The sequence below is a fragment of the Rattus norvegicus genome, chromosome 10 (genome assembly GCF_021556685.1).
Source record: "Rattus norvegicus strain SHRSP/BbbUtx chromosome 10, alternate assembly SHRSP_T2T, whole genome shotgun sequence".
In the NCBI taxonomy this organism is placed as follows: Eukaryota; Metazoa; Chordata; class Mammalia; order Rodentia; family Muridae; genus Rattus; species Rattus norvegicus.
Window position 1 is genome coordinate 107,424,024 of NC_141543.1, and position 24,012 is coordinate 107,448,035.

A 24,012-nucleotide genomic window follows, 5' to 3' on the forward strand; every position below is an offset into this window, starting at 1 on the left:
GAGCGCTTGCCTAGCAAGCGCAAGGCCCTGGGTTCGGTCCCCAGCTCCAAAAAAAAAAAAAAAAAAAAAGACTGTAGGGATTTGGCCTCTCAGGCTGGCTGCAGGGGAGGGGTCAGATTCAGAAAGCAATACTGCCTTCAACCCAAGGCAAACTTGAGGGCTAAGAATAAGATGTAGCAAGCGCCATGTTGAGGAATACCATCACGGGCAACCATAGCTACTATCTTTTCATTTGTTTTCTTTTTTTGTTTGTTTGTTTGGTTTTTGTTTTTGTTTTGCTTTGTTTTGTTTTGTTTTTTCCCCAGGACTGGGTTTCTCTGTGTAATAGTCCTGGCTGTCCTGGAACTTGCCTTGCAGACCAGGCTGGAATTGAACTCACAGAGATACACTTGCCTATGCCTCCCAAATGCTTGGAACAAAGATGTGTAACACCACCCACCACCACTCACCACCACCCAGCACTACTATTTGTGCCCCACTTTCACCACATAACCTGAGGCAAAGTGACCATGAAGCAGTAACTCCAAACTCCCCACACAGCCACCAGCTTCTAGTAACTCCAGTGTGTTCTCTGTCTCTAGATTTGCCTATTCCGAGTATTTCCTGTAAGCTGTGTTGCAGGTCTGTTCCCCTTATGCCTGGCCTAATTTACTTAGCTTTTAATGCCTTCAGAGCTTGTGCCGTGGCGTGGATCAGAACTTCATTTGCTTTCTGTGGCCGAGTAATGTTCCGCCGTTCAGTGACACAGCTTCTTGCTGACGGCTGCGTGGGTCGCTCCCATCCCTTATGAACGTGGCTGCTAGAAGTATCTATTGGGCTTTCTGTTTTCACGTGTCGGGTCTGTACCTAGGAGAGAACTGCAGGGTCGCGCTGTCGTTCTCTGTCAAGCTCTTTGAGAATCTGCCTCACCAGCTCTCATAGTGCTTAGGTCAATCTGTATTCCAACCAACAGTGCAAGTAGCTCCATATATTTTGTTTATTTATTTATTATATATGAGTACACTGTGGCTGTCTTCAGACACACCAGAAGAGGGCATCAGATCCCATTACAGATGGTTGTGAGCCACCATGTGGTTGCTGGGATTTGAACTCAGGACCTCTGGAAGAGCAGTCAGTGATCTTAACAACTGAGCCATCTGTCCGGCCCACATGAAAGTTCTGTACTGACTGCTGGGTTGTTTCATCAAGGGATCGAATTTTTGTGCTGGGGATCAAACCCACGCACTTGAGCACGCTCGGAGGGGCTCTGCAAGTGAGCTGCAGCACACACTTCCAATCCTGTCAGGTGTGCTAGACCGCAATAGTTTGCTCTTTCTTTTTCTGTCTGTCTTTCCCTTTTCCTTCCTACCTTCCTTCCTTCCTTCCTTCCTTCCTTCCTTCCTTCCTTCCGTGAGACCAGACCTAGAATTTGCTGACCCGGCTAGTCCGGGTAGCCAGTGAGCTCTAAGCATCTGTCTGCCTCTACCTCCTCCGCATGGAAGTCACAGACACTAGCTGGCTTCTATGTGTGTGGCTATGAGGCCTGGAGCTCAGTGTCTCGTGTTTGTGTGGTGAGTACGTCGCTAACTAAGTCATTTTCCTGGCCCCGGAATATTTTTATTTATTTATTGCATTGCATAAGTGCTTTGTACCTATGTCTGTGCACCACATGTGTGCCCGGAGCTCTTGGAAGGAACACGCAAACAGAGTATCTTTGAGAATTTCCCAGCTATGAGAAGACCAGTGTCCTCAATGAAGGAGTCCTGAGCAGGATACGTATTAAAAATAAACCCAGGGGTCTAGAGACATTGCTCAGTAGTTAAGAGCATCTGTTTTTCTTACGAAGGACCAGAGTCCAGTTCCCGGCACCTGTCAGAGGACTTTAACTGCCTAAAACTCCAACCCCAGAGATCTGGCGCCCTCTTCTGGCCACCTAGGAATGCTTCACTCACATGCACATAGACACCACCACACACATATGTACAACTAAAAATAAAAATTCTAAAAGCTGGGGGTGGTCGCATATGCCTGGGGTGGGGGGCAGAGGCAGGTTAAGGGCCAGCCTGGTCTACATAGTGAAACAGTCTGAGAACAAGACATTTCCTGGTTTAGCATAGCATTCTGTTCTTTACTGTTGAACATCGGGGGATTCACGGATCCAGAGTCCGTTTTCACACCACCATCTAGGTTTAGAGAGGGTTCAGGTACCAGGGAAGAAGCTTAGGTTTCAGGGCTCCACCCCGCCCTCCCCCACCTTACACCTCCAGGAAGCGATACCTCCGGCGGAGGTCAGCTCTGGGACAGCTGAACACCATCCTCCTAGTGGCTCAGCCCCTGCTCCGGAGACGACAGAAGCTACAGGTAAGAGGGGTTTGGAAATGTTTATGGATGGCAGGGAGGCTCAGGATAGAAGCCTTGGCTGGCCAAGTGGGCAGAATCCTGACGGCCTGAACTTGCCAGGACTGAACTATCACAACCCACTGCTTGTTGACCACTTCTATTTCCTGTTCCAGCTGAGGCACACCCTGGGCCCTGTGGCTGATGCCTTACTTCATCTTGCCGCCCCTGCACTCCCAGGGCTGGCCCTCCCTTTTAGCCTCAGTCCCTCCTATTCCCTCTAGGCCCCCGTGGCCCCCTTCTGCTCTCTCTCTTGCCCAATGACTCTTATGTGAGAGCCATAAAACCGCTCAAAGGTCAGTGCTTACATTCTGCCCCCCTTCCTGACTCCTCCCCAGCTGGACTTTGTCCCCTGAGACCATTTGTTCCCTTCTTTACCTCTTCCTGGTGCCCTGGCAGACAGGCAGTGACATCCACAGCCTGGTGACCGTGAGCTTGGAGAAGAGGGTAGAGGTGGGTGAGGTCAGGTAGTCGTACCCTTTCGGGTCTATGACATTCCTTGGCTGCCATCCTGCCTTCTGGGGATTAAAGGGGACACCGAGCTGCTGAGTTGGTGATGGGCCGCTAGTGCTGTGGGGACATCAACTCTTACGGGATCTCTCCCACAGTGTTCCCGTGGCCCGCAGAGTGGGGAGCCCCGGGGGAAAGTGTCAAGTATGGTGAGTGATCTTGGAAGCGGGGGTTCTGTGTGGTATGGGCCTGGCACAGTATGGGGAAGAGTATAACATGTAGCCATCAGGGTCCCACCCCTTATGTGCCACCTCAGCAGAAGACTGGGGACTCTCTTTCAGCGGCTCTGGAGGCCTGATCATCTGTTCCCAGGATGGGTCCTTGTTCTTTAGAGACACTTAATCATCCTGGAGATTTGGGGAGGGGAGGTGCACCCAGTCCTTCTCGGCTGTCCTTTAGTTCCTGATGATTGGTTTGCTTCACCAGGACCCGGGGCGCTTGGAGATCCCAGCCCAGCTGGCTGCTCTGCTGGAGAGAGCAGAAGGTGAGTCCTCTTAGTGTAGAGATGGAGTTCCTTGTATCCACTCACAAGCTCTCTCTCCATGGTGGTTGGCAACCTGACAGGACAAGCCACGGTCTTGAGTGTCCTAGGCTGCCTCTTGTGTCCCTTCTCAGGCCACCAGGCCAGACTGACTGGGAGCATCACAGAGTCCCTACCACCTGAGGTTCCTGTCCGGCCCAGCTTGACTCTTCCTCCAGACATTGACCAGTTTCCCTTCTCCAGTTTCGTGTCCACCAGCTTCCAGGTGAGGCCCCTATGGGCTTCCAGGATTCAGAAGCCCCCGTGTAGCACCCGCCAGGCAGAAACGGGCCTCCCCCTTCTCTCAGGTCGTCCCCATGGTCAGCAACGCTGCTTGGAAAACAGTCCTTAAACAGAGGTCTCTGACACACAGGCTTATTTCGGCCACACCTTTATCTGTGCCAGTGGCATTGCCCTGTAAGTTGCGTCCTTAAAGAAGGTTTAACCACAAGCTTACCATGCTGGCGGACTCAATACGAAGGCAGGATTCACAACCGCATGTACAGGAAGATTCTTGTATTAGTGTATTTACAAATTTATTTGGGTTAATTTCTTTATTTATGTAGCCCTGTTGTCCTGGAGCTCACTGTGTAGATCAGACTGGCCTCAAATTCAGAGATCCACCTGCTCCTGCCTCCCAAGTGCTGGGATTAAAGGTGTCCCTATTTTAATAAAGATGTCAAAGACAAGACCTTAACTTTGGTAGTCCTGGCTGGCCTGGAGCTCTTCAGAGAGATCATCAGCTGCCTCTGCTTCCCAAGTGCTGGGATTAAAGGCACAGGGCTGTGCCTGGCTTGGTGTCCATTAATGAGAGAACAGTTAAAGGGCGGAGAGCTTCTCATGGGGTAACAGTGCTTCCTGAGCACTCTTGAATTCAAATCTCCAGCACCCACGTAAGAAGCCAGGTACAAACACACACTAGGTCTGTCACCCTAGTATTAGTTGGCAGCGGCAGAGGACTCCCTGACATTCGCTGGCCAGTCCGCCTATGCAAATGGTAAGTTTTTTTAGTTCTGCCACAGACTCTACCTGAGGGCAAGTAAGGAAGATGGCTGGTACCCTCCTGGGGCACACCTGCGTGTGTGTGTCCGTGTAACACACACACATGCACGCATGCACGCACACCTTTCCTCCTCTCAGGGTACACACTCCTGGGGGAGGGGGCGTCCTTGAGGAGTGGCTTCTCTGGCCAATGCAGAGGACAAACATTATGTCCCCCTCCTACCCTCCAGAAGCCATTTCTGCCCAGACCAGGGCAGCCACTGGCCGAGCCCCTGACGAGGTTGGATGGCGAGAACCCTCAGCAGGCTCTGGAGATCAATAGGGTGGTGAGTGACTCCTCCAGGAGGGACAGGGTGGCCATCATAAGGACGTAAGGACGGACTGGAAAGGTACAGAGGAGCCCTGGGCTTCCTGCTCTGGCTTTTGTGTCAACAGATGCTGCGGCTCCTGGGAGAGGGGTCCCTGCAGTCCTGGCAAGAACAAACCATGGGCACATACCTGGTGCAGCGGGCACAGCGCCGGCCAGGACTTAGAGATGAGCTCTTCAGCCAGTTGGTGGCCCAGCTGTGGCACAACCCGGATGAACAGCAGACTCAGCGTGGCTGGGCCCTAATGGCAATCCTGCTCAGCTCCTTTCCCCCTACACCTGCCCTGGAGAAGCCATTGCTCAAGTAAGAAGCCCAGTGGGTAGGGCCCTGTGAGTGGGACCGGCTACCCCGACAAGCCTGCAGCAGCCCTGTGTCGTCCCCACAGATTTGTGTCTGACCAGGCCCCCAGTGGCATGGCAGCCTTGTGCCAGCACAAGCTGTTAGGTGCCCTGGAGCAGACACCGCTGGCTCCCATGGCTGCACGGTCCCACCCACCCACACAGCTTGAGTGGAAGGCTGGACTGCGACGGGGCCGTATGGCGCTGGATGTGTTCACATTCAACGGTGAGGCCTGCCTCCCTCAGACAGTGGAGCCAGCCTTGGTTCCCTGGTCTCCTCCTGCCTCAGCCACCTTACTGATCTGCCCTGTGACCCTCGTGTCCTCTGTCTGGTGTGGGGACAGTAACTACTTAGGGTGGAACCCTGTGTCTCTTACCCTCCCTCCAATCGCCCCTCCAATCGCCCCTCCGCAGAAGAAAGCTATTCCGCTGAAGTGGAATCCTGGACCACAGGAGAGCAGCTTGCAGGGTGGATCCTACAGAGCAGGTATGGCCAGCTCAGGGTGGGACAGCGCAGCAGACTGACCACTGACTGCTGCCCCCACTGCATGTCCCCTAGGGATGGATACTCTTCCTCCGTGAGCAGAAAGAAAAGGTTTTAGGGTGAATGGGCTCTAGCTGTAGGCTCCAGAGAGAACACAGAGATTCTAAATGAGGGGCCCTGTGACAGCAAAAGGCCCAGATCCTAGCTCCATAGGCAAGCAAATGGGATATCAGAGCCTGGAGATAACCAAGAGGGCTTTGAGGTATAGATAGGAGTCTCAGTCTGAGACTTCTGAATGAGGCTGAGCTCCTGGTTCACACGTGGGATGGGGACATCATTAGGAAGGGCTCCCGCCCTAAGAGACCGCCCTCCATTCCTGAAGGGTTGTCATCTGCCTATTCCTGATGACCTCCATGTCTTTCCCCCGCCCAGAGGCCTGGAGGCGCCCCCTCGTGGCTGGTCTGTGTCACTGCATTCTGGAGATGCTTGGCAAGACTTGCTGGGCTGTGACTTTGTGTTGGACCTGATAGGCCAGACGGAGGACTTGGGAGACTCAGCCGGTCCCCACGACTACCCCATCACTCCTCTTGGTTTGTATGTACCATCTGCCCTGTCTCCAGCTGGTAGCCCCCACAGCCGCCCTGCCATCGCCTGGTGCAGACATCAGAGACCTCTTAGCTAACAGTGTGCACTCCCCTTAGAGGTGACTCCCACAGAGGTCTCTTAGCGAGGCCCCATCTTTCCCACAGAGCTGAGAACATCCCTCCAGCCCCCGGTGTCCAAGCTCCTTCCCTGCCCCCAGGACTCCCTCCAGGTCCAGCCCCAACTCTGCCCAGCAGCCGCTCTCCAGGTAAGGCACACTGTGTTTGGCAGAGTGCTGGAAATCACCTCGGGTGGCCTCTCGCCCCCATAGATGCCAGAACTTATTCTTGCCCAACAGGTGAGGCCAGTAGGCCGGGGAACCTGGATGGTTTCTTGGACCACCTCTTTGAGCCAGTCCTCACCCCAGGCGTTAGTGTGAGTGGCTTTCCCAGCATCCCCTCTGCTTTGGGGCTGGGGCTGGGGCCTGGCAACTCCTGTCCCTCCCAGGCTCTAGATCTGACAATGCCCATTGTCCCCTCAGGATTTGGAACAAGGCTGGGCCCTGAACAGACGCATGAAGGGAGGGGGCTCTATTGGGCCCACCCAGCAGGGCTACCCCATGGGTGAGTAGAGCTGGTTTCTCTCGAGGGCCTCCCAGGCCCTGCAGCACAGTCAAGAGCGCTCCGAACCTCCGTGGGGAACTGAGATGGGAGCTCTGGCCAGTACCCCAGTAGCCAATGCATTTCTCTTTGCCTGGGGCTAGAGGGAGAAGGAGGTCTGGGGGGGGAGGTCAGATAGGTCTGAGAGACCCTGTTCCCTTAGTGTACCCAGGTATGGTGCAGGCACCCAGCTACCAGCCAGCTATGATACCCGCGCCTATCCCCATGATGCCAGCCATGGGCACAGTCCCAACCGTGCCAGGTGAGGCTGGGTTAAGGGAAGCAGGAGAGAAGCTCTCAGGACTAAAGGTGTGCGTGTTGGGGAGGGCCCTGCTGGGAGTCCAGATGGAGTCTAGGACTAAGAGGTTCAAATCTGGCCGTGCCACTTACCTGCTCTGGACCCCTGCTGCTGTTCTTTACAGCCATGATGGTCCCACCCCAGCCACAGCCTCTGATGCCCAGTTTGGACTCAAGGCAGCTGGCAGAACAGCAGCAAAACTTCATTCACCAGCAGGCGATGATTCTGGTAGGAACTGGGGCTGGGGAGTGAGGCTGCCTGGAGAGTGCGGGCACGGGGTGGGGCCAGCCCAGGCCCTTGTTGGGTTTGCCTCCCCCCCCCCCAACCCCCAGCTGAGGACGGAACCCAGGGCCTTGTGCTTGCAAGGCAAGCTCTCTATCACTGAGCTAAATCCCCAACCCCTGGGTTTGCCTCTTATTCCGTTTCTCCCCACAAGGCCCAGCAGATGACTGCCCAGGCCATGAGCCTGTCCCTGGAGCAGCAGAACCAGAGGCGCCAGCACCAAGCTCAGGCCCCTGAGGCCGCCTCCCAGGCTCCACCCTCAACCATTGCTCCCAAGGCCAAGAAGCCTCCTGCACCCCAAGAGAAGCCAGCGAATGATCCAGAACCTTTGGATGTTTCCTTTAGAGTAAGAAACCTAGGCTAGGCAGAACTCTAGGTCGGGTCTAGTCTGGTGTTTGACAGGTGCCAGGAAGGTGCCTACCAAGGTGAGAGAGACCCTGGGAAGGTAGTAGGCAGGATGGGTCCGAGAAGCTCTGAGAATGGGATGTTGTGAGGACAGGGGCATGGCTGTCTAGGGGCTGCACTTCATGACTTTCTTTTACCAGGAGGACACTCCAGAGGAGGCTGAAATCAGGCCTCAGCGCCCCAAGAGCTTTCAACAGAAACGGGACTACTTCCAGAAGATGGGTAAGGGTGGCAGCCATGTAATTTAACTGATGTCTGTAGCCTGGGGAGGGAAGGCTGCGCTCTGCTCCTCTGTCAGTGTGGCCAGGAGACCAGGGAAGCAGGCTGGACAAACACAGGTGACAGAGGAGGCCCCCGGCATTTTCAGGCCAAGAGCCGATCAAGGTGAAGACGGTGAAGCCTCCAGCCAAGGTTCAGATCCCCCAGGAGGAGACAGAGGAGGACGAGGAGGAAACAGCGCGTAGGTGTGGTGGGCTGCAGCTCCGGTGCTTCCCCCGTGGAGGGCGCCTGCGCACTTTGTTCAATTGTCTTCTCCCTTCCTGGCAGAGGTGTCCCCTCCTCCTCCTCCTCCCCCAGTTGTGAAGAAGCCGCTGAAACAAAGTAGGACCAAAACTGGAAAGGAGGATGAGGTGGAACCCGCACAGAAGGAAGAACCGACACGGGACGGGGCTCCCAAAGTGCAGAGCTCCAACTCCACCCCTCAGCGCCCGCAACCCAGCAGGTCTCCTCCCATGGTGAAGAGCTCCGATTCCACCCCTCAGCGCCCGCAACCCAGCCGGGAAATCCGCAACATCATCCGCATGTACCAGAGCCGCCCAGGGCCTGTGCCTGTGCCTGTACAACCCACCAGGTAGCCCCTGGGGGTATGCGGTCAGAGCTGTTTCTCTCAGGGAATCGCCCTGTGCGGTACTAACTTTCTCTCTCTTCCTTGAGGCCCTTTAAAACTTTTCAGAAGAAAAACGACCCTAAGGATGAGGCTTTGGCTAAGTTAGGAATAAATGGTGCCAGCTCGCCCCCATTGGTGAGCCCCTTCCCAACCATCCATCTTCTCCAGGGCGTGGGCTGATTTGCTTAGGGGTCCTGGGCTTTCAGGGTAAACTTGGCCTTGACTGTAGGCTTGTGCGTTCTCCTGCAGACGTCGCCTACTCACGGGAAGAGCTCCCCACCAGCTGTGGCTCCTAGACCCAAGGCTCGACCACGCCTTGAACCCTCCACGTCCATCCGGGAAAAGCAGGGACCCCTTCGGGACTTGTTTGGCCCATGTAGCCCAAACCCACCTACAGCGCCAGCACCCCCGCCTCCACTCCCACCCCCACTGTCTCTGCCTGGGGAGCCCAAGAGCCCCTTAGTCGAGTCTCGTGGTGAGGAATCCCTTTTCCGGGGTTGAGCCTCTTAGGGTTGGTGGCAGCATTCATGACTGCCTCTTGGGGTTCATGGCAGAAGCCACCCATCCCCATTCGGCTGAGGCCAGCTGTTTGGGCATCTGGACTTTGGAGCCTTAGAGGCCTGGATTCCTCATTCCTATCCAGGGCAGGGCAGAGGCACCTTGGGGCCAGTCTAGCACTAAAGGACTGATGTTTATAGGGTGTTGTCCTCGATGTAGACCTGGCAGATGTGTTTTGGTGGAGGGTGGGGTGGAGACCCAGTGGCAGCAGCTAGCATGGTTAGGGACACTAGGAAAAACTCAGGACCAGAAATGAAGGCAAGAGATAGTGCCAGGAGGTACAGATGCAGTGGTTGGAGGCTGAGCAAAAACAGCCCAGACTGACGGTCTCCAGCACCTCAGTCCTGGCTCCTCTGGTCCCCATCTTTTTTTTTTTTTTTTTTTTTTCGGAGCTGGGGACCGAACCCAGGGCCTTGCGCTTGCTAGGCAAGCGCTCTACCACTGAGCTAAATCCCTAACCCCCTCTGGTCCCCATCTTAAGGCGCTCCACTCTCTCCGGCAGCCTTGACAGAGCCCATGGAGGACAGGGGCATCTCCACGAAGCTCCTTGTGCCCTCTGGAAGCGTGTGCTTCTCTTACGCCAATGCACCCTGGAAGTTGTTCTTACGAAAGGAGGTGGGCACAGGGGTGGTGCCTCAGGCTTCTGGGGCTGGCAGGGCAGGGCTGTGTACAGGGCTGGCTCAAAAGCCCCGCGCATCCCCTTCCACATGAACCACTTTTTCAAAGCTGGTTTTTCGTGGCTGGGCCTGGGAAGGCAGGGGTAGGCAGGGGAGGACGCAGCCTGGTGTGATCTCAGCTCTTTGCACTGTGTCTTAGGTGTTCTACCCTCGGGAGAACTTCAGCCATCCCTACTGCCTCAATCTGCTCTGCCAGCAGGTGAGAGCCTGGCCACACCCACCAACCCACCACACCCACCAACCTGACCCCACCCACCCACCGGCCCCACCCACCAACCCACCACACCCACCAACCTGACCCCACCCACCAACTGGCCCCACCCACCAACCGGCCCCACCCACCAACCGGCCCCACCCACGGACCCACTGCCTCCCAGAAACCCTCGCTCAAACCTGGGCCTAGTTAACAGCCTGTGAGGAGTATAGTACCTCAGGCACTCAGAGAGCATGGCCTTGCTGCAGAGCCCTGTCCCACAGGGTCCTTACAAAATAGGCATGGTGACCAACTTAGTTTTGCCAAAGGGAGGGCCAAAGTGTATGCGGTTCAGGCTGTAGCACACACTAGGCGCTTCATAAATGGCCATTACCTGGTCACTTTTGGCAGGGCAGTGTATCTCAGCTGATACACTGTGCCAACGGCAGCAGACCGTGGTGCCAAAGGAAGGAGTGTGGTGGATGTGGGGTGGGGAAGGGACAGCTCTAGGTTTGGGCATGGGAGCCTTCTGCGTTGTCTGTCCCCCATCCCTCTGCCTGTCCCACCTGTGTCTCTAGCCGGGCGCAGCGGGCCCTGCTGGGTATGTATTCACCACCACTGGGCCCCTGTGCACTGCACACCCATAGTTGCTGTGGGTGACTTCCGGTGTCCGGACCTGGTGCTGACCGCCTTGCTCTGTCCACAGATCCTGCGGGACACCTTCACAGAGTCCTGCACCCGGATCTCACAGGACGAGCGGCACAAAATGAAAGGCCTGCTGGGTATGGGTCCTCGGAGTTGGGGTACGGGGGCTGGGCCAGCCCTTGAGAGGAAGTGTCATGGAAGCAAGGATATCATGGACCCTCCTTGCCCACAGGAGACTTGGAGGTGGGCCTGGACTCCCTTGATGTTGCTGAAGACGGCATCAAAAAACGCATTGTGGTTGCTGCTCGGGACAACTGGGCCAATTACTTCTCCCGCATCTTCCCTGTCTCGGTCGGTGACTCACTCGGGTTTAAGGAGTGTGACCCAGCTCAGCCGTGGAACTCCGCTCAGGGGCTCCAGACGTCTGGACCGGGAGTGTGACTGACCCACTCACCCTTCCTGACAGGGTGAGAGTGGCAGTGACGTACAGCTGCTGGGCGTGTCTCACCGGGGACTGAGGCTGCTGAAGGTGACCCAAGACCCCAGCTTCCACCTGGACCAGCTGAAGACACTCTGCTCCTACAGGTAAAGCCACCACAGAGCCGGGGTCTGGGTGGCCACGATCCGTCTGCAGCTCACAGCCTGGCTCTGTCCACAGCTATGCCGAGGTGTTGGCTGTGCAGTGTAGGAGCACCTCCACCCTGGAGCTGTCACTGAAGAGTGAGCAGCTGATCCTGCACACGACCTGGGCGAGGACCATGAAGGCCATGGTGGAACAGTTCCTGAGTGAGCTCAAGAAGGCAAGTGGCTGTCCCGCGCTGCCTGGCTTCCCCGGGGTTGAGGGGTTTAAGTCAAGGTTCCTGGTACTCCTGGGTTACTGGGTGGGAGGATGTCTGGGCAGGTAGTGGCTCACCCGCTTGCCCACAGGACTCCGGTTACGTCATCGCCCTGCGCAGCTACATCACCGATGACAACAGTCTCCTCAGTTTCCACCGTGGGGACCTCATTAGGCTGCTGCCGGTGGCCGCTCTGGAACCAGGTATCCCCAGGGCTGGCTGAGGGAGGATGCCGCGGGGCACGGGGGTGAGGGTGGGTGAACCATCGTTTGGGCTCGCCTTCCAGGCTGGCAGTTCGGCTCTGCCGGGGGCCGCTCCGGACTCTTTCCTGCTGACATGGTGCAGCCAGCTGCTGCCCCGGACCTCTCCTTCTCGCTGGGAAAGAGAAACAGCTGGCAGCGCAAGAGTAACAGAGTAACAGGGCCAGCTCAGGAGGTGAGGAAGACAGAAGAGAGGTGAAGTGATAAAAGGCCTAACTCGGAGTCTCAGAAGGAAAGAGCGGGGTTGCTTCGGGTGCTGCTCACTTCCGGTGACGTGGTGGCCAGTGCTCAATGTGTTCCTATCCTTTGCCGTCTGCCTCCTGACTTTTTGCCATGTGAGACTGTAAGCCACGCCCTCTGACTCTGGTACTTAGGTCGGTGTCTTCATGGAGGATGCTTAATAAATAACCTTGGCTTTCCTGGCTTCTGATGTCACTCCTCTTGGGTCTGATGGGTATGGGGGAACCAGGGCATGACAGTGGGTACAGGGCCTCTGGGTTAGATGGTGGGTACCGGGGTGGTACCAAATTTCCTGTGCTCCCAGCGCCCCACCCATCTCAGGAAACAAGAGCCCAGCGAAGCCTCGGAGGCCACCTCCGTTACGACCTACAGCTCTCTGTCTGCTGACTCCCACAACTACACCATGCGGGAATTTGCCCTGCGCTACTTCCGAAAGCCTCATACCTGGTGAGCGCCCTCAACCAATCCCTGCGCCTGTCTGTCCCCAGCTTTCCTGAATAATAGTCCCACAGGGTCACCAGGCCATTGGGCCTGTCATGGGCTTCGAGACCTGGGACAAGAGCAAGACCAAGCAAGCAGGGCTGTCTTTTCCTCTGCCCTCTACAGGTTGACCCAGATGAGCGCAGGCACCAAGGAGACCACTGTAGTCAGCCTGATCCAGTACACTAAGGCAAGGGGCTGGGTTGGGGAGGAGTCTGGCCCTAGGATCTGCCTTCTGACTCCCAGGGCCGTAGATGACAGCTAAGGCTCTCTGGCCACAGGACCCCATCCAGGAATCCCTTACCATCTTCTGCAACGAGGACACAAACACTAAGGCTGTGGCTGGCTTCAAGGGTGAGTGGCTGCAGGCAGCCTTGGTCCCCATGTGCACAGTGCTTTGGACCTGGACATCTGGCTTCCCCCGACCCCCACACACTTTGAGCTCTCCCTGGATCTGCCCACCCGCCAATTTAGGGAGTTTGCCCCACCAGCTTGTGTTTCTATCCATGGGATGTGTGACATCTGGGGCAGCTGGCTGACACTGGCACCCTTGGTATTTCCCTGAGTCTATTCCCAACTCAACCAAGTTAGGGGCGACTGTCCTACCTGGTGTGTTTCGGGAGTAGTAAGGCATCAGATGCCAGGCCAGGCCCTGCTAACTGTGCTGCATGTCCTGCCTGCAGCTCTGATGCAGTTTATGGGGGACCAGCCTAAGCCCCGGGGTAAGGATGAGCTGGCTCTGCTCTATGAGTTGCTGAAGGTAAGCAAGAACTGGGCGCCAAGACCTGGGGCATCCTTCCTGCCTTCCTGTCTGGGCCTGAATGGGGCTCCCACCCCTACCCAGTCCTTTATCTTCGTTAACAGCTCAAGGCACTACTTGCCTGGCTGTTCTAATATGCAAACAACACATGCTTGCCTAAGGGCTGGGGGGTGCACTCGTTAGTGAGTGTGCTAGATTGAAAGTTAAAGTCCAAATAAAGCCAATACTCAACCAGTTCCTATGGGAACAAAGATTAATGAGGCCCTTAGCTCCCGAGTTCACATTGCTGCCGTCTGCGCCAGCTCCACTCATATATTTTCTACGCACAAGAGTGCGTGCATGTGCACAGCGTGCCTGTGGAGGTCAGCGGGTAACTCTCGGGAGGTGATTCGCTATTATGTGGGTCTTGGGTATGGGACTTGATGGTCAGTCAGGCTTTCTGGCGAGCCATCTTACGGGCTCTACAAATACGTTTCAAAATACGTTGTCTCCAGTTAAACCTGAGCGCTCAAAGCAGGCACTAGGCACCTAAAACAGATGGAGGCTAAGCCATGGTGGGGTCCAGTCTCACAGGAGAGACAGGAGCAGTGCTGGGTGCTGCTGCGGTGGAAGCTTTGTGACCAAGCTCTGGAGGAGAAAGGAGCTGTCTGTGTGTGTGTGCATGCGCACTCAGGCCGTTACATGGGATTTGATTTTCCGGTCAAACCTATGACTTGATGGGAATCGATGCGCTATCTCACAGGGTCCCTCTGGCTGTTCCTTGATATCCTCAGGTCTTTTTTTTTTTTTTTTTTTTTTTGGTTCTTTTTTTCGGAGCTGGGGACCGAACCCAGGGCCTTGCGCTTCCTAGGCAAGCGCTCTACCACTGAGCCAAATCCCCAACCCCGATATCCTCAGGTCTTATAGGAAGTTACTGACCCCAGGCGAGGGAGGGTGCTGGCCTGGGCCCAGAGGCAGCAGCAAAGTGGGGAGAAGCAGGGGTGGGGGTGGGATGTGAAGCCAGAGAGCAGAGCAGCCTTAATGAACAGGTCTGGGCTGGCAGAGGATCTGGTTTAGACTCAGGAGGTCTGTAGTTCCTGATTTCTGAATGGGGTGGCCTGGGATCCAAGAGATACTCTAGACTGGAGGCAGGAACCGAACTAGACAGGAGAGCTGGCAGCAGAGGCCGCTGGGATGCAGCAGATAGGGGAGGTGACCAAAGATAACCAAGAGCTTTCAGAGAAGCAGGTTAAAAGGCGGTGGTTACCACTGCCTCTTTGACTGTGGCGCTAGAGAGCACTCGGTTAGAAGCGTTAAATTTCGTTTATTCTGTGCGCGTTCCAAGGCTACAGGACAACCCGCACAGGGTCTGTTCTTTCATTTCACCCTGTGAATTACAGGACAGGACTTGGCTGGCAACGTCCTCACACCCACTGAGCTATTTTGCCAGCTCCTGTTTAGCATTCTCTTTCAGATTTAATCACGTAATTAATGTGTACCTACACTGCAGGTGACTGCAGAGGCTAGAAGAGAGGGTGCTAGAGCCCCTGAAGCTGGAGTTCTGGGTGATCTGCCTGACATGGCCGTTGGGAACCGAACGCTAGTCTTCCACAGGGGCAGCGAGAGCTCTTAACTGCGCCCTCTCTCCAGCCCCACTGTCTAACATTTTGAAGGCCCTGGGTTCCATCTCCAATGTAGAATAAAAATAAGTGACCAGCTGGGCCGGGCAAAAGCTGGCAGCTGCTGAGGGTGAGGAGAAGAGGGTGACATCTGGGATGTCACCTTCACTCGGGCCTCAGGTAGCCATCACTCCCAGCTGCCCCCCGGGCTCTGCTGGCCTGCCTCTGCCTTACCCACTCGCTCTTCCCTACCCACAGCTGTGCCAAGAGGACCTCCGGGACGAGATGTACTGCCAGGTCATCAAGCAAGTCACAGGACACCCCCAGCCGTGAGTGGGCCTTGCGGGGGAGGGGACTCGGGTGGGACGGTGCTGTGGTTGGCCAGTCTGAAGCCCAGCTCTGTCCTGCAGGAAGCACTGTGCCCTGGGCTGGAGCATCCTCAGCCTCTTCACTGGCTTCTTTGCACCATCCACCACTCTGATGCCCTATGTGACCAAGTTCCTGCAGGATTCCAGCCCCAGCCAAGGTGCCAGGGCTGGGAAGAGGGACGTCCAGGGTTGAGAATGCTGGGTATAAAGGGCTTGGACATACCCATCACCTCCATCATTCTGGCTCTCTGCAGAGCTGGCCCAGAGCAGCCAGGAGAACCTCCAGCGCACGGTTAAATATGGGGGGCGTCAGCAGCTGCCGTTACCTGGTGAAATGCATGCTTTTCTGGTACTAGGAGTGGACGGATGGGCCTTTGGGACTCTTCTATAAAGGGATGGGGGCGGTGCTGACAGGGGAGCAGGGGGCCTCAGACTGCTGAGGGCTGACCTTACAACTTACTTGACAGAAAGGGCAAGCATCTCGTTTGCTTCTGATTCACCTGCCTGGGGGTGTGGACTACAGGACAAACACACAGACTTTCACGGTGAGTGGGGGATGCCAATGAAAGGGGCTTCCTGCCCATGCTCTGGCCTCCAGTCTCCATCATCACAGCCCGTCCATGTGCCCAGGTGGCAGGGGAAGTGCTAGAGGAACTGTGTGGACAGATGGGCATCACGGACTTGGAGGAAGTGCAGGAATTCGCCCTCTTCATCATCAAAGGGGAAGGTGAGCCATCCCAGGGAACGGGATAGCCTTGTCTGCCCAGGCCACTGTCCAGGCCACAGGAATGCAGATTCTGTGCTGTGTCTGTGGTCAGTGCTGGCATGGGTCCCCTATACAGGTGAGCTGGTTCGGCCACTGTCGACCCCCGAGTACATCAACAATGTGATAAAAGACCAGGACATAAGCCTGCACAGCCGGAGGCTTGGCTGGGAGACTCCACTGCACTTTGATAACACCACCTACATCGAAACCCACTATGGCCAGGTCAGCCCCCTGCCCAGAAACTGCTGTGCAGTGCCACTGCTCAGAGTGGGGAGTTCCTGTCTGGGCAACCTCTGGAATCCCCTCTCCACAATGACACTGTGACAAGAAAAAGCCACTGGCTGCTGGGGTTGTGACACAGACCTCTCACCCACCCAGGTGCTACGGGACTACCTGCAAGGGAAGCTGATAATGAGTGCCCAGGCCGAGGCTCAGCTCGCACAGCTCGCTGCCTTTCAGCACCTCAGCAAGGCCAGCACCGGTCCTCCATCAGAGTGAGTGGACTCAGCTCAACCCCTCCCCCAGCCTGAGGGTGACTCCTGCCTACCACCTTCAGACCAAGACCACTTCACTTAGTCTACCTTGATCCTGACCACACTATCCTGGAGTAGTAAATACCTCTCCTCCTGCCCCGCCCCAACCAGCTCCTGAGCAAGGCTCAGGGTCCTCACCCACAGTAGGTGCCGGTCACTACTTGGCACCAAATGCCCCACCCTGCCCCAGGCAGTCCATGCCTACAGTCAAGTGACCCTGGTGTGCACCCTAGGCCAGAGCTGCTGTCTTATATCCCCAAGCCACTGCAAGGGCAGGTGAACACAGCCAGCATAAAGAGCTTGGTGATCCAGGAGCTGAGGCAGATGCAAGGGTACAATGAGCAGAAGGCACAGATCGGCTTCATCGGTAGGGCTGCCAAGGGCCCGCTGCCTGGGAGGGTCAAGGCCAGGAGGGCAGGGGTGAAGGTGGGAGGGTGAGGAGGCCTCTGTCTTACAGAGCAAAGCGGGCCAGGTGCCAGGGATCAGCAGCCAAGGCCCGTGCCGTTCCTCTACCCACAGAGACCACGACCCAGCTGCCCCTCTTTGGCCACACTGTGTATGTGGTGCTGAGGGTCAGTAAGCTGGCCCTCCCTGGCCCAGTCCTCCTGGGGCTCAACCGACAACACCTTGTCCTCATGGACCCCAGCTCTGAGGTAGGCAGTGTTCCTGTCCTTGTGCCGGCTGGGACCTGGTCAGTCCTCACCCAATCCACGGCCACTCCTCCACCCGAGCACCAACCTCCGCTCTGTCTGCTGCCCCAGAAACTCTGCTGCTCCATTGCACTAAAGGACCTCCAGCGGCTCCACCTAATGAGCCCGCTGGAGGAGGATGGGCCCCCTGGCCTGGAACTCAATTACGGCTCTGCTGACAACCCCCAGACCATCTGGTTGGAGCTGCCACAGGTGAGTGACGGAGCCTCTGCAGTCCCTAGGGAGGAGGTGTTGTCTGTTCAGCCGAGGTGACGGGGGTGAGGGGCTGCACTGAGCCGTCCTCTGCCCTGCAGGCCCAGGAGTTGCAGCACACCATCATCTTCCTGCTGGGCAGCGTGTCCACTCAGTGGCCAGGTCTCTGAGGAGAGTCGAGAAGAGGCAGCAGCCTCTCACTGGGCAGTCTGCCTTGGTCCTGCTCTGAAACTGCAGCACAGCCCCAAATGGAGGCCATGAGGCAGGGGCTGTGACTTCCCCTGGGGGAGTAAGCAGACACTTTCCCTGAGGTGGGCTGAAGAACTGGGTGTGGGCATCTGATCCAGGATCGGCAAAGCGTTCATGAAGCTCTACATGGAGCAGCACAAGTAAAACTCCCAAGAAAAGGACTGTGTGTGAGCATGTGTCTCCACAAAACTCCCAAGGAAAGGACTGACTGTGTGCGAGCATGTGTCTCCACAAAACTCCCAAGGAAAGGACTGACTGTGTGTGAGCATGTGTCTCCACAAAACTCCCAAGAAAAGGACTGACTGTGTGTGAGCATGTGTCTCCACAAAACTCCCAAGAAAAGGACTGACTGTGTGTGAGCATGTGTCTCAACAAAACTCCCAAGAAAAGGACTGACTGTGTGTGAGCATGTGTCTCCACAAAACTCCCAAGGAAAGGACTGACTGTGTGCGAGCATGTGTCTCCACAAAACTCCCAAGGAAAGGACTGACTGTGTGCGAGCATGTGTCTCCACAAGGACTTTATTCTTGCATATCTCACTTGGGCCTGGCCTTCCTGAGCTGCAGAGCTTCTCTCCCAGTGAGCTCTGCTGGGACAAGGTCTACAGGCCGACATCTCATAGAAGAGGGCAGTGGAGAACTGGAGTGGGCCCCACCCTGATAGAGAACTTAGCTACAAGACAGGAGGACCATTGGTCCCCCAACACACACACATACACAACCTCCCCTTTGGCAGCAGCCATATTATCTGGACCTTCGTATCTGGAGATCTGGCCATGAAGGCCGGCCAGGAAAGCAGGCTGTCAGAGGACCAGGAGGGTCTTAAATAGGAAGGTGTGCTGACTTCTGACCTCCAGTGAGGTTTGTTCACGGAGAGAAAGACCCTGAGAAAGCTGGTGCCTGTGGCACAGAGGGCAAGAGGGAGACGCAGGCATTGTTCAGTCATCGCTGTGGGCCACACAGGCCATGCCAGTCAGCTTCACTCTCGCACCGGGCACGGTTGTGGAAGAACTGCTTGATTAGGCTCTGGGCCTCTTCCTTCACTGCAGATGGAGGGGGGGGACACAGAAGGTGACGACCAGGCTCTGGGCATTACTCCCCCACCCCCGACCCCCACAGTGCCTTCTGGCCCTGGCCAAGATGGCACTCACCACTCCTTCCAGGAGAGAGCTTCTGAGCCAGCAAATGTGAGAGGTGGCGGGCAAAGCCCTTGAACAAGTCCTGGACGGCAGAGGGAAAGGGTCCTGAGCTGCTTGCCTCAGGGCAGGGCCTAAAGTGGGCAGCGCTGCTCTGCCCTGTCACCCAGGGTTGCACAGTCCTCGCCACCCCACCCTCCCTGCACTGACCCAAGTATTCCAGGTCTGCTCACCCTACCTTGGATATAAACCTGCCCTCCTTGTAGAAGGGGGTCAGGTACCTGACCACAATGTCTGCAGCCTCTTTCAGGGAGATGCCAGGAGCTGAGAGCTGGCAAGGTTCGCGAGCCACTCTGTTCTCGGTGCTGGGGTCACTGGCCAAGGCGGAAGAGTTGGTTGAGGGGCGAAGCCTCTTCTGAGCCCTCTTCTCTTGGCTTTCCTGTACAGGGCCACAGCACATGGGGTCACTTTTGGGGTCCCCTTTACTGGCTCCATCCCCTCTTCTTGAAGGAAGCCTACCCCTTAGCACCATGAGCCTTTCTGCAGCCCAGCCCACCTGCTGCTAGAGTATGAGAAATGACTTCCCCTGAACCCTTTACCAGAGCAGGGTAGCTCCCTGCCTCCCACCAGTCTCCTCTTTCTCCTAACTCCCAGCACTACAGTACCTGCTGTGGTCTGGGCCTCTTCTCCGCCTGGGTTTCCTTTAGAGGGCTAGGCTGACCTTTGGGGAGGCTCTGGTCTTCAAGTGAGCAGGTGCTGGCGGAGGAAGAAGGCATCAGAAGTCTGGGTCTAGCCACACTCAACCCAGCATCCCAGCAGGGCCCACTGTGGCCCGAGCCTCAAGCTTCGCAGGTACAGGTGGCACAGGGGTCAGATGCTGCCGTAACAACCATGAGGATTCCCTGGCACCTAAACTCTTACCTTAGCCTCTCCCTGGGACACTCAGTCTGAAATACAGCCACCAAATGTCCCTGGGCTCCAACTTCTTCTGTGCACTTCCCTGGGACATCCCCACAGGGGCTGGCATCTTCTGAACTGGGGACGGAAGCAGCGGGTGGCGGGCATTCTGTTCTCTGACGGAGGAATCGGGTGATACTCTGGGAGTCCTTGCGGGCTGCTGTGGCTAAGAGCTGCTGTCTCTTGCTGGCCCTAGCCTTGGCACTGCCCTGGGAAGAGCCTTTTGTCCTCTTCTCAGGTGAGGGATCCCCACAATTAGTCCTGCTTCCAGGAGCTTCCTCTTGGTACCCAAGGCAGGGCTTGCTCCTGTCTCCATCTTGAGGATCACAGACCCAGCCTGAGGGCTCCTGTTCACTCTCCAGTGCAGCCTCTGGGGCCGGCTTCTCGGTCTGAGACTTGCCCAACAGTTCTGTGGCTGTCTGGAATGGGCAGGGGCCTTTAGAGAAGCCAGCTCCTACTCTCTTGGGTTTGAGCTGTGAGGAGAAAGAAGTCACAAGACTTAGAACCCCAGACCTTCTCAAGGGCAGCTGTGACTGTAGTGAGAGGTTCTCAGGACTGCGAGAAGCTGAACAGGACACACTAGGATCAGGTTGATGGGGGAAGAGGGCCTGACTGACTGACTGACTGACTGACAGATGATGCATAGCACAGAGAGCTGCGCTGCTCTGTGACCCTTTCTGACATCTGGGATGGGCAGAGCTGTGGTGCCAGGAGAGGAGAAGTCTGTTCCACCGGAGGGCACTGGTGCAGTGGAGTCTTCCCTGAACTAGGCTGGTAGTGGATCCCTCCCTGCCCTGCTCACCGAGTACAAATGTGAGGTTGGCGGGATGTCATAGTCACTGGGCTCCAAGAGCTCAGCTATGGCCCCACAGCTCTTGGTGCTGCTTTCCATGTCATAGAGCTGACCGTCCTTGGAGGCTTTGTGGATCTCAGCCACCTAAAGAGGAACGGGCAGGGAGACCACGGCACACACATACAAGCTACTGCTTAACCCAGTCCCAGTCCTCCAATTCTGCTGTGCTTTTGTGCAGCGCATGGGGTGTGGATGCTGGGGAAGCATGAGTTCTCACTGGGATGGCAACACCTCCAGCCAGCCAGTGAATGGGGTGCTTTACTGGGGTCGGTGCTCCAGGGCCAGCAGGCCGGCAGAAGGCCTGAGTATGAAGAGGCTGCCCTGCCTTCTCCTAAGCTCATGAGCATGTACTACCTGGCTGGCACCCTTGGCTTACCTTCTTGAGAACACTGGCCTTGTACAGATTGACCATCTTGGCACTTCGGAATGTCTCATGCTCCAGTTCCACAGCCTTGGCCTGTAGGTCAGCTCTGTGGGAAGAAGCAAGAACCTGAGAACAGGCAGGCGGTGAGGATTCTCTAGGCGCCCTGCGGTTACTGTCCCTTAGTAGCCTCTGGTGCACCCCCTGTAGGGCTGTAAGGACTGGGACCCATGGAGTAGGTGGGTCACGACTGCAGAGAGGCATTCTCTGAGGGAGGAAGCCTTGGCTCCTACCCTGGTGACCTTAGGATGCTCACCCGTGAGTGGACCCTGCAGCCTGGTGGTTACTGTTCAGAGCCTCCTCCAGAAGTCTCAGGCAGTGCTCACGGGCCTGTGAGAGTGAAGTTGTGGTCACCCCCCCTCAGGAGCAGAGAGGGGCCCTGAGGGCAAGAGAAGAGCTGCCCTTCTCTTACCTTCACTGTGAGCTTAGGGATCTTCCTGCTTGAAGCATCTCTCAGGGGACAGTCTTCACCTGAGAGGAGGGTAGGGAAGGTTTCCTGTCTGACCAGCTCCTCCAACCCTCACCAAGCCCCTCCGCTCTTCACACCCCGGCACAGCACCCATGCCCCCAGGAGCACTTCCGTACCAACCTGGGGGTGTGAATTCTTCTGGCTTGGCCTCTTTGCCCTGGAAAACAGACAGCAGGAGGGACATGAGACACCGTTTCCTGCTGCAAGAAGGCTGGAGAAGGGACTGAGAGGTGGTGCTCAGGGGACCATCCAGGACCCTGCATGGGCCACTGTGTGCTGTTTTTTGTTTTTTTTTGGGAGGCAGTGCATTTCAGACTGAGGTCCACTATGTAGGCAGTCCCTGGCCTTATACTCCGGCCTCTGCCTCCTAAGTGCTCGGATTAAAGTTGGGCACCACCATGCTGGCTTAGGTTTTTTGTTAACTTGACAGAAATTAGAGTCATCTGGGAAGATGGCGCCTTAGTTGAGGAACTGCCTCCCGCAGCCTGGGCTGGGGGACATTTTTCTGATGGATGTGGAAGGGCCCAGATTCCTGTGGGTTGTATACTCCTGGGTGAGTGGTCCTGGGTTGTATAAAACAGCCAACCAAGCAAGAGAGCAGCACTCTTCCATGGTCCCTGCTTCAGTTCTGCCTCCAGGTTCCTGCTGAGCCCCTGCCCTGACTTCCCCTGATGCTAGACAGTGATGTGGAAGTGTCAGCCAAATAAGCCCTTTCCTTCCCATGTCGTGTTTTCTCATAGCAACAGTAACCAAACTGAGCCACTGAGCCCCGTCAAGGCCTCCGCCCCTTTACCTTGCGCAGGCTCATCTGTCTCTGATAGAAAAGATTCCACTCTCTCTTATGAGCCTCATCTCTGCCCTCATCACCGCTGCCTCCGGAACCTTCATCATACCTACAGGACAGGCAAGGTGAGAGCAGCCACCGTCCCAGCTCTGTTCTTCCCCAGTGATGCCACCTGATGGGTCAGTGATGTGCTGGCCCCCAGGAGGGTCATGTGGCACACTGCGGGAAGAAGGCCTGGCTGGTGCCAGCGAATGCCCATCCATTTCGTGGCTCCTCACCTGCTGAAGCCCCTGTAGCCCCGGCGGCCTCCCTCATACAGCTCAGGATCGAAGCCGTCCCCCTGCGAGGGCCCGATGCAGGTCTTGCCCCAGCTGCTGCTGTGCTCCAGGGCATCAAGCTTCTTCCTTATGGCTGCAGGGCTCTGGCAACAGTCACAGCCTTTGGCGCAGGCGGGTGGCGCATCCCCAAAGTACTTAGCGATGGCGGCATGGCGGCACCTAGAACAGGCAGTGCCCAGGGGCTGAGGCGGTGGGGCTGCTCACCCAGTCTCCACACGCTGGCTGAACCACCGCCCAGCCCCAGCCTTGGTGCTTCTCATCTTTCGAGAGACTTTTTAGGTTTATTTTATGTGTGTGTCAGGAACCACAGTGCCTGACGAGGTCAGCGGTGTCGGATCACTGGAACTTGCGATGGAATGGTTGTGAACCACCATGCGGGGCTGAGACTTGAACCTAGGGTCCTCTGTGAATACGTATATGCTGAGCCATCTCTCCAGTTCCTGTCCTGCACACTTCGTCCCATCATCTGCTGCCGCCCATGGCAGAGTTGGGCCTGTGAGATGGAGCCGTTTCCCTACCGTCATGTAACACTCTGGGTGGCTGGGATTCAGGATGTGAACCTTGTTCTGCTTGGTCACCCATGAGCTCTAGGGCCCTGCTCTCCCCTCTGCCCAGGGAGATGAATCACCCTGGGGAGTCAGCCTCTGCCACCAAGGCTCTACCAGGTGGGCGTTTCACCTTGAAGGCCACGGCCTCTCTTCTGCGGCCGTGGAGCAGTGTTAGGGTGGGGCTTGAAGGCATCGCACCAGGATATGAGCACTGATGACACGTTCTACAGCAAGTGTCCCTCACTGGATGAGAGGAGGGAAGGACAGGAGAGGGCCTAGCCTGTCTTTAATACTTGTCTCTTTCTTCTTCTTCCCAGTTATTTACATAGAGACAGGGTCTCACTATGTAGCCGGGGATGGCCCAGAGCTTATCGAGTGCTCATCACGGTAGACTGGGGCGGTCTCAGAACTCAGAACTCTGCTTCTGCAACCGACCACACCTAGTATCTTGTTTGTTCCTAAGATAGGTCTCTCTATAGCTCAGGGTGGCCTTGAACTCATGAGCTTCCTGCTTCGGATTCCTGAGTTCTGGGATTGCAGGCCTGAGCTCCCACAGCTTTCACTTGCACCGTGATCTTTCCTCAGAGACCCCCAGCTTCTCCAGACCCCACCAAGAGCTCTTTTGCCCTAGGCTGAGGGCTGTACCTGGCATAGGTCCTACAGCAGTTGATTCTCTTTTCTTTCTTTTTTTTTTTTTCCGGAGCTGGGGACCGAACCCAGGGCCTTGCGCTT

At 56.4% G+C, this 24,012-nt stretch overlaps 2 protein-coding genes across 8 annotated transcripts in view; one reads left to right on the forward strand and one right to left on the reverse strand.

The window, feature by feature from the left end:
- Myo15b (myosin XVB) overlaps window positions 1-18,168 on the forward strand; it is a 37,483-nt gene extending 19,315 nt beyond the window's left edge. Inside the window, 43 exon segments of one of the 2 annotated variants that reach the window (NM_001402394.1) lie at window positions 2,247-2,340; window positions 2,985-3,035; window positions 3,313-3,370; window positions 3,502-3,632; window positions 4,639-4,734; window positions 4,844-5,079; window positions 5,162-5,340; window positions 5,529-5,601; window positions 6,031-6,192; window positions 6,348-6,448; window positions 6,539-6,615; window positions 6,722-6,803; window positions 7,003-7,101; window positions 7,262-7,365; window positions 7,574-7,765; window positions 7,965-8,046; window positions 8,192-8,284; window positions 8,371-8,674; window positions 8,758-8,845; window positions 8,960-9,185; window positions 9,771-9,883; window positions 10,085-10,144; window positions 10,845-10,920; window positions 11,016-11,134; window positions 11,250-11,368; window positions 11,442-11,583; window positions 11,711-11,822; window positions 11,906-12,054; window positions 12,424-12,566; window positions 12,726-12,789; window positions 12,881-12,953; window positions 13,283-13,359; window positions 15,216-15,286; window positions 15,368-15,483; window positions 15,580-15,674; window positions 15,793-15,870; window positions 15,956-16,052; window positions 16,168-16,313; window positions 16,470-16,585; window positions 16,858-16,991; window positions 17,144-17,277; window positions 17,386-17,526; window positions 17,628-18,168. In NM_001402394.1, the coding sequence (NP_001389323.1) occupies window positions 2,247-2,340; window positions 2,985-3,035; window positions 3,313-3,370; window positions 3,502-3,632; window positions 4,639-4,734; window positions 4,844-5,079; window positions 5,162-5,340; window positions 5,529-5,601; window positions 6,031-6,192; window positions 6,348-6,448; window positions 6,539-6,615; window positions 6,722-6,803; window positions 7,003-7,101; window positions 7,262-7,365; window positions 7,574-7,765; window positions 7,965-8,046; window positions 8,192-8,284; window positions 8,371-8,674; window positions 8,758-8,845; window positions 8,960-9,185; window positions 9,771-9,883; window positions 10,085-10,144; window positions 10,845-10,920; window positions 11,016-11,134; window positions 11,250-11,368; window positions 11,442-11,583; window positions 11,711-11,822; window positions 11,906-12,054; window positions 12,424-12,566; window positions 12,726-12,789; window positions 12,881-12,953; window positions 13,283-13,359; window positions 15,216-15,286; window positions 15,368-15,483; window positions 15,580-15,674; window positions 15,793-15,870; window positions 15,956-16,052; window positions 16,168-16,313; window positions 16,470-16,585; window positions 16,858-16,991; window positions 17,144-17,277; window positions 17,386-17,526; window positions 17,628-17,696 (4,972 nt within the window). In that variant the 3' untranslated portion in view covers window positions 17,697-18,168. 2 annotated transcript variants of the gene reach the window in all.
- A 112-nt stretch (window positions 18,169-18,280) lies between these two features.
- Window positions 18,281-24,012, reverse strand: part of Recql5 (RecQ like helicase 5) — a 39,146-nt gene continuing 33,414 nt past the window's right edge. For 2 of the 6 annotated variants that reach the window (XM_087570919.1, XM_087570918.1), the window contains exons 9-20: window positions 22,673-22,891; window positions 22,404-22,503; window positions 21,731-21,767; window positions 21,554-21,612; window positions 21,398-21,471; window positions 21,097-21,190; window positions 20,670-20,804; window positions 19,832-20,340; window positions 19,576-19,666; window positions 19,149-19,349; window positions 18,926-18,995; window positions 18,281-18,817 (exon numbers count right to left, since the gene is read on the reverse strand). In XM_087570919.1, the coding sequence (XP_087427045.1) occupies window positions 18,717-18,817; window positions 18,926-18,995; window positions 19,149-19,349; window positions 19,576-19,666; window positions 19,832-20,340; window positions 20,670-20,804; window positions 21,097-21,190; window positions 21,398-21,471; window positions 21,554-21,612; window positions 21,731-21,767; window positions 22,404-22,503; window positions 22,673-22,891 (1,690 nt within the window). In that variant the 3' untranslated portion in view covers window positions 18,281-18,716. 6 annotated transcript variants of the gene reach the window in all.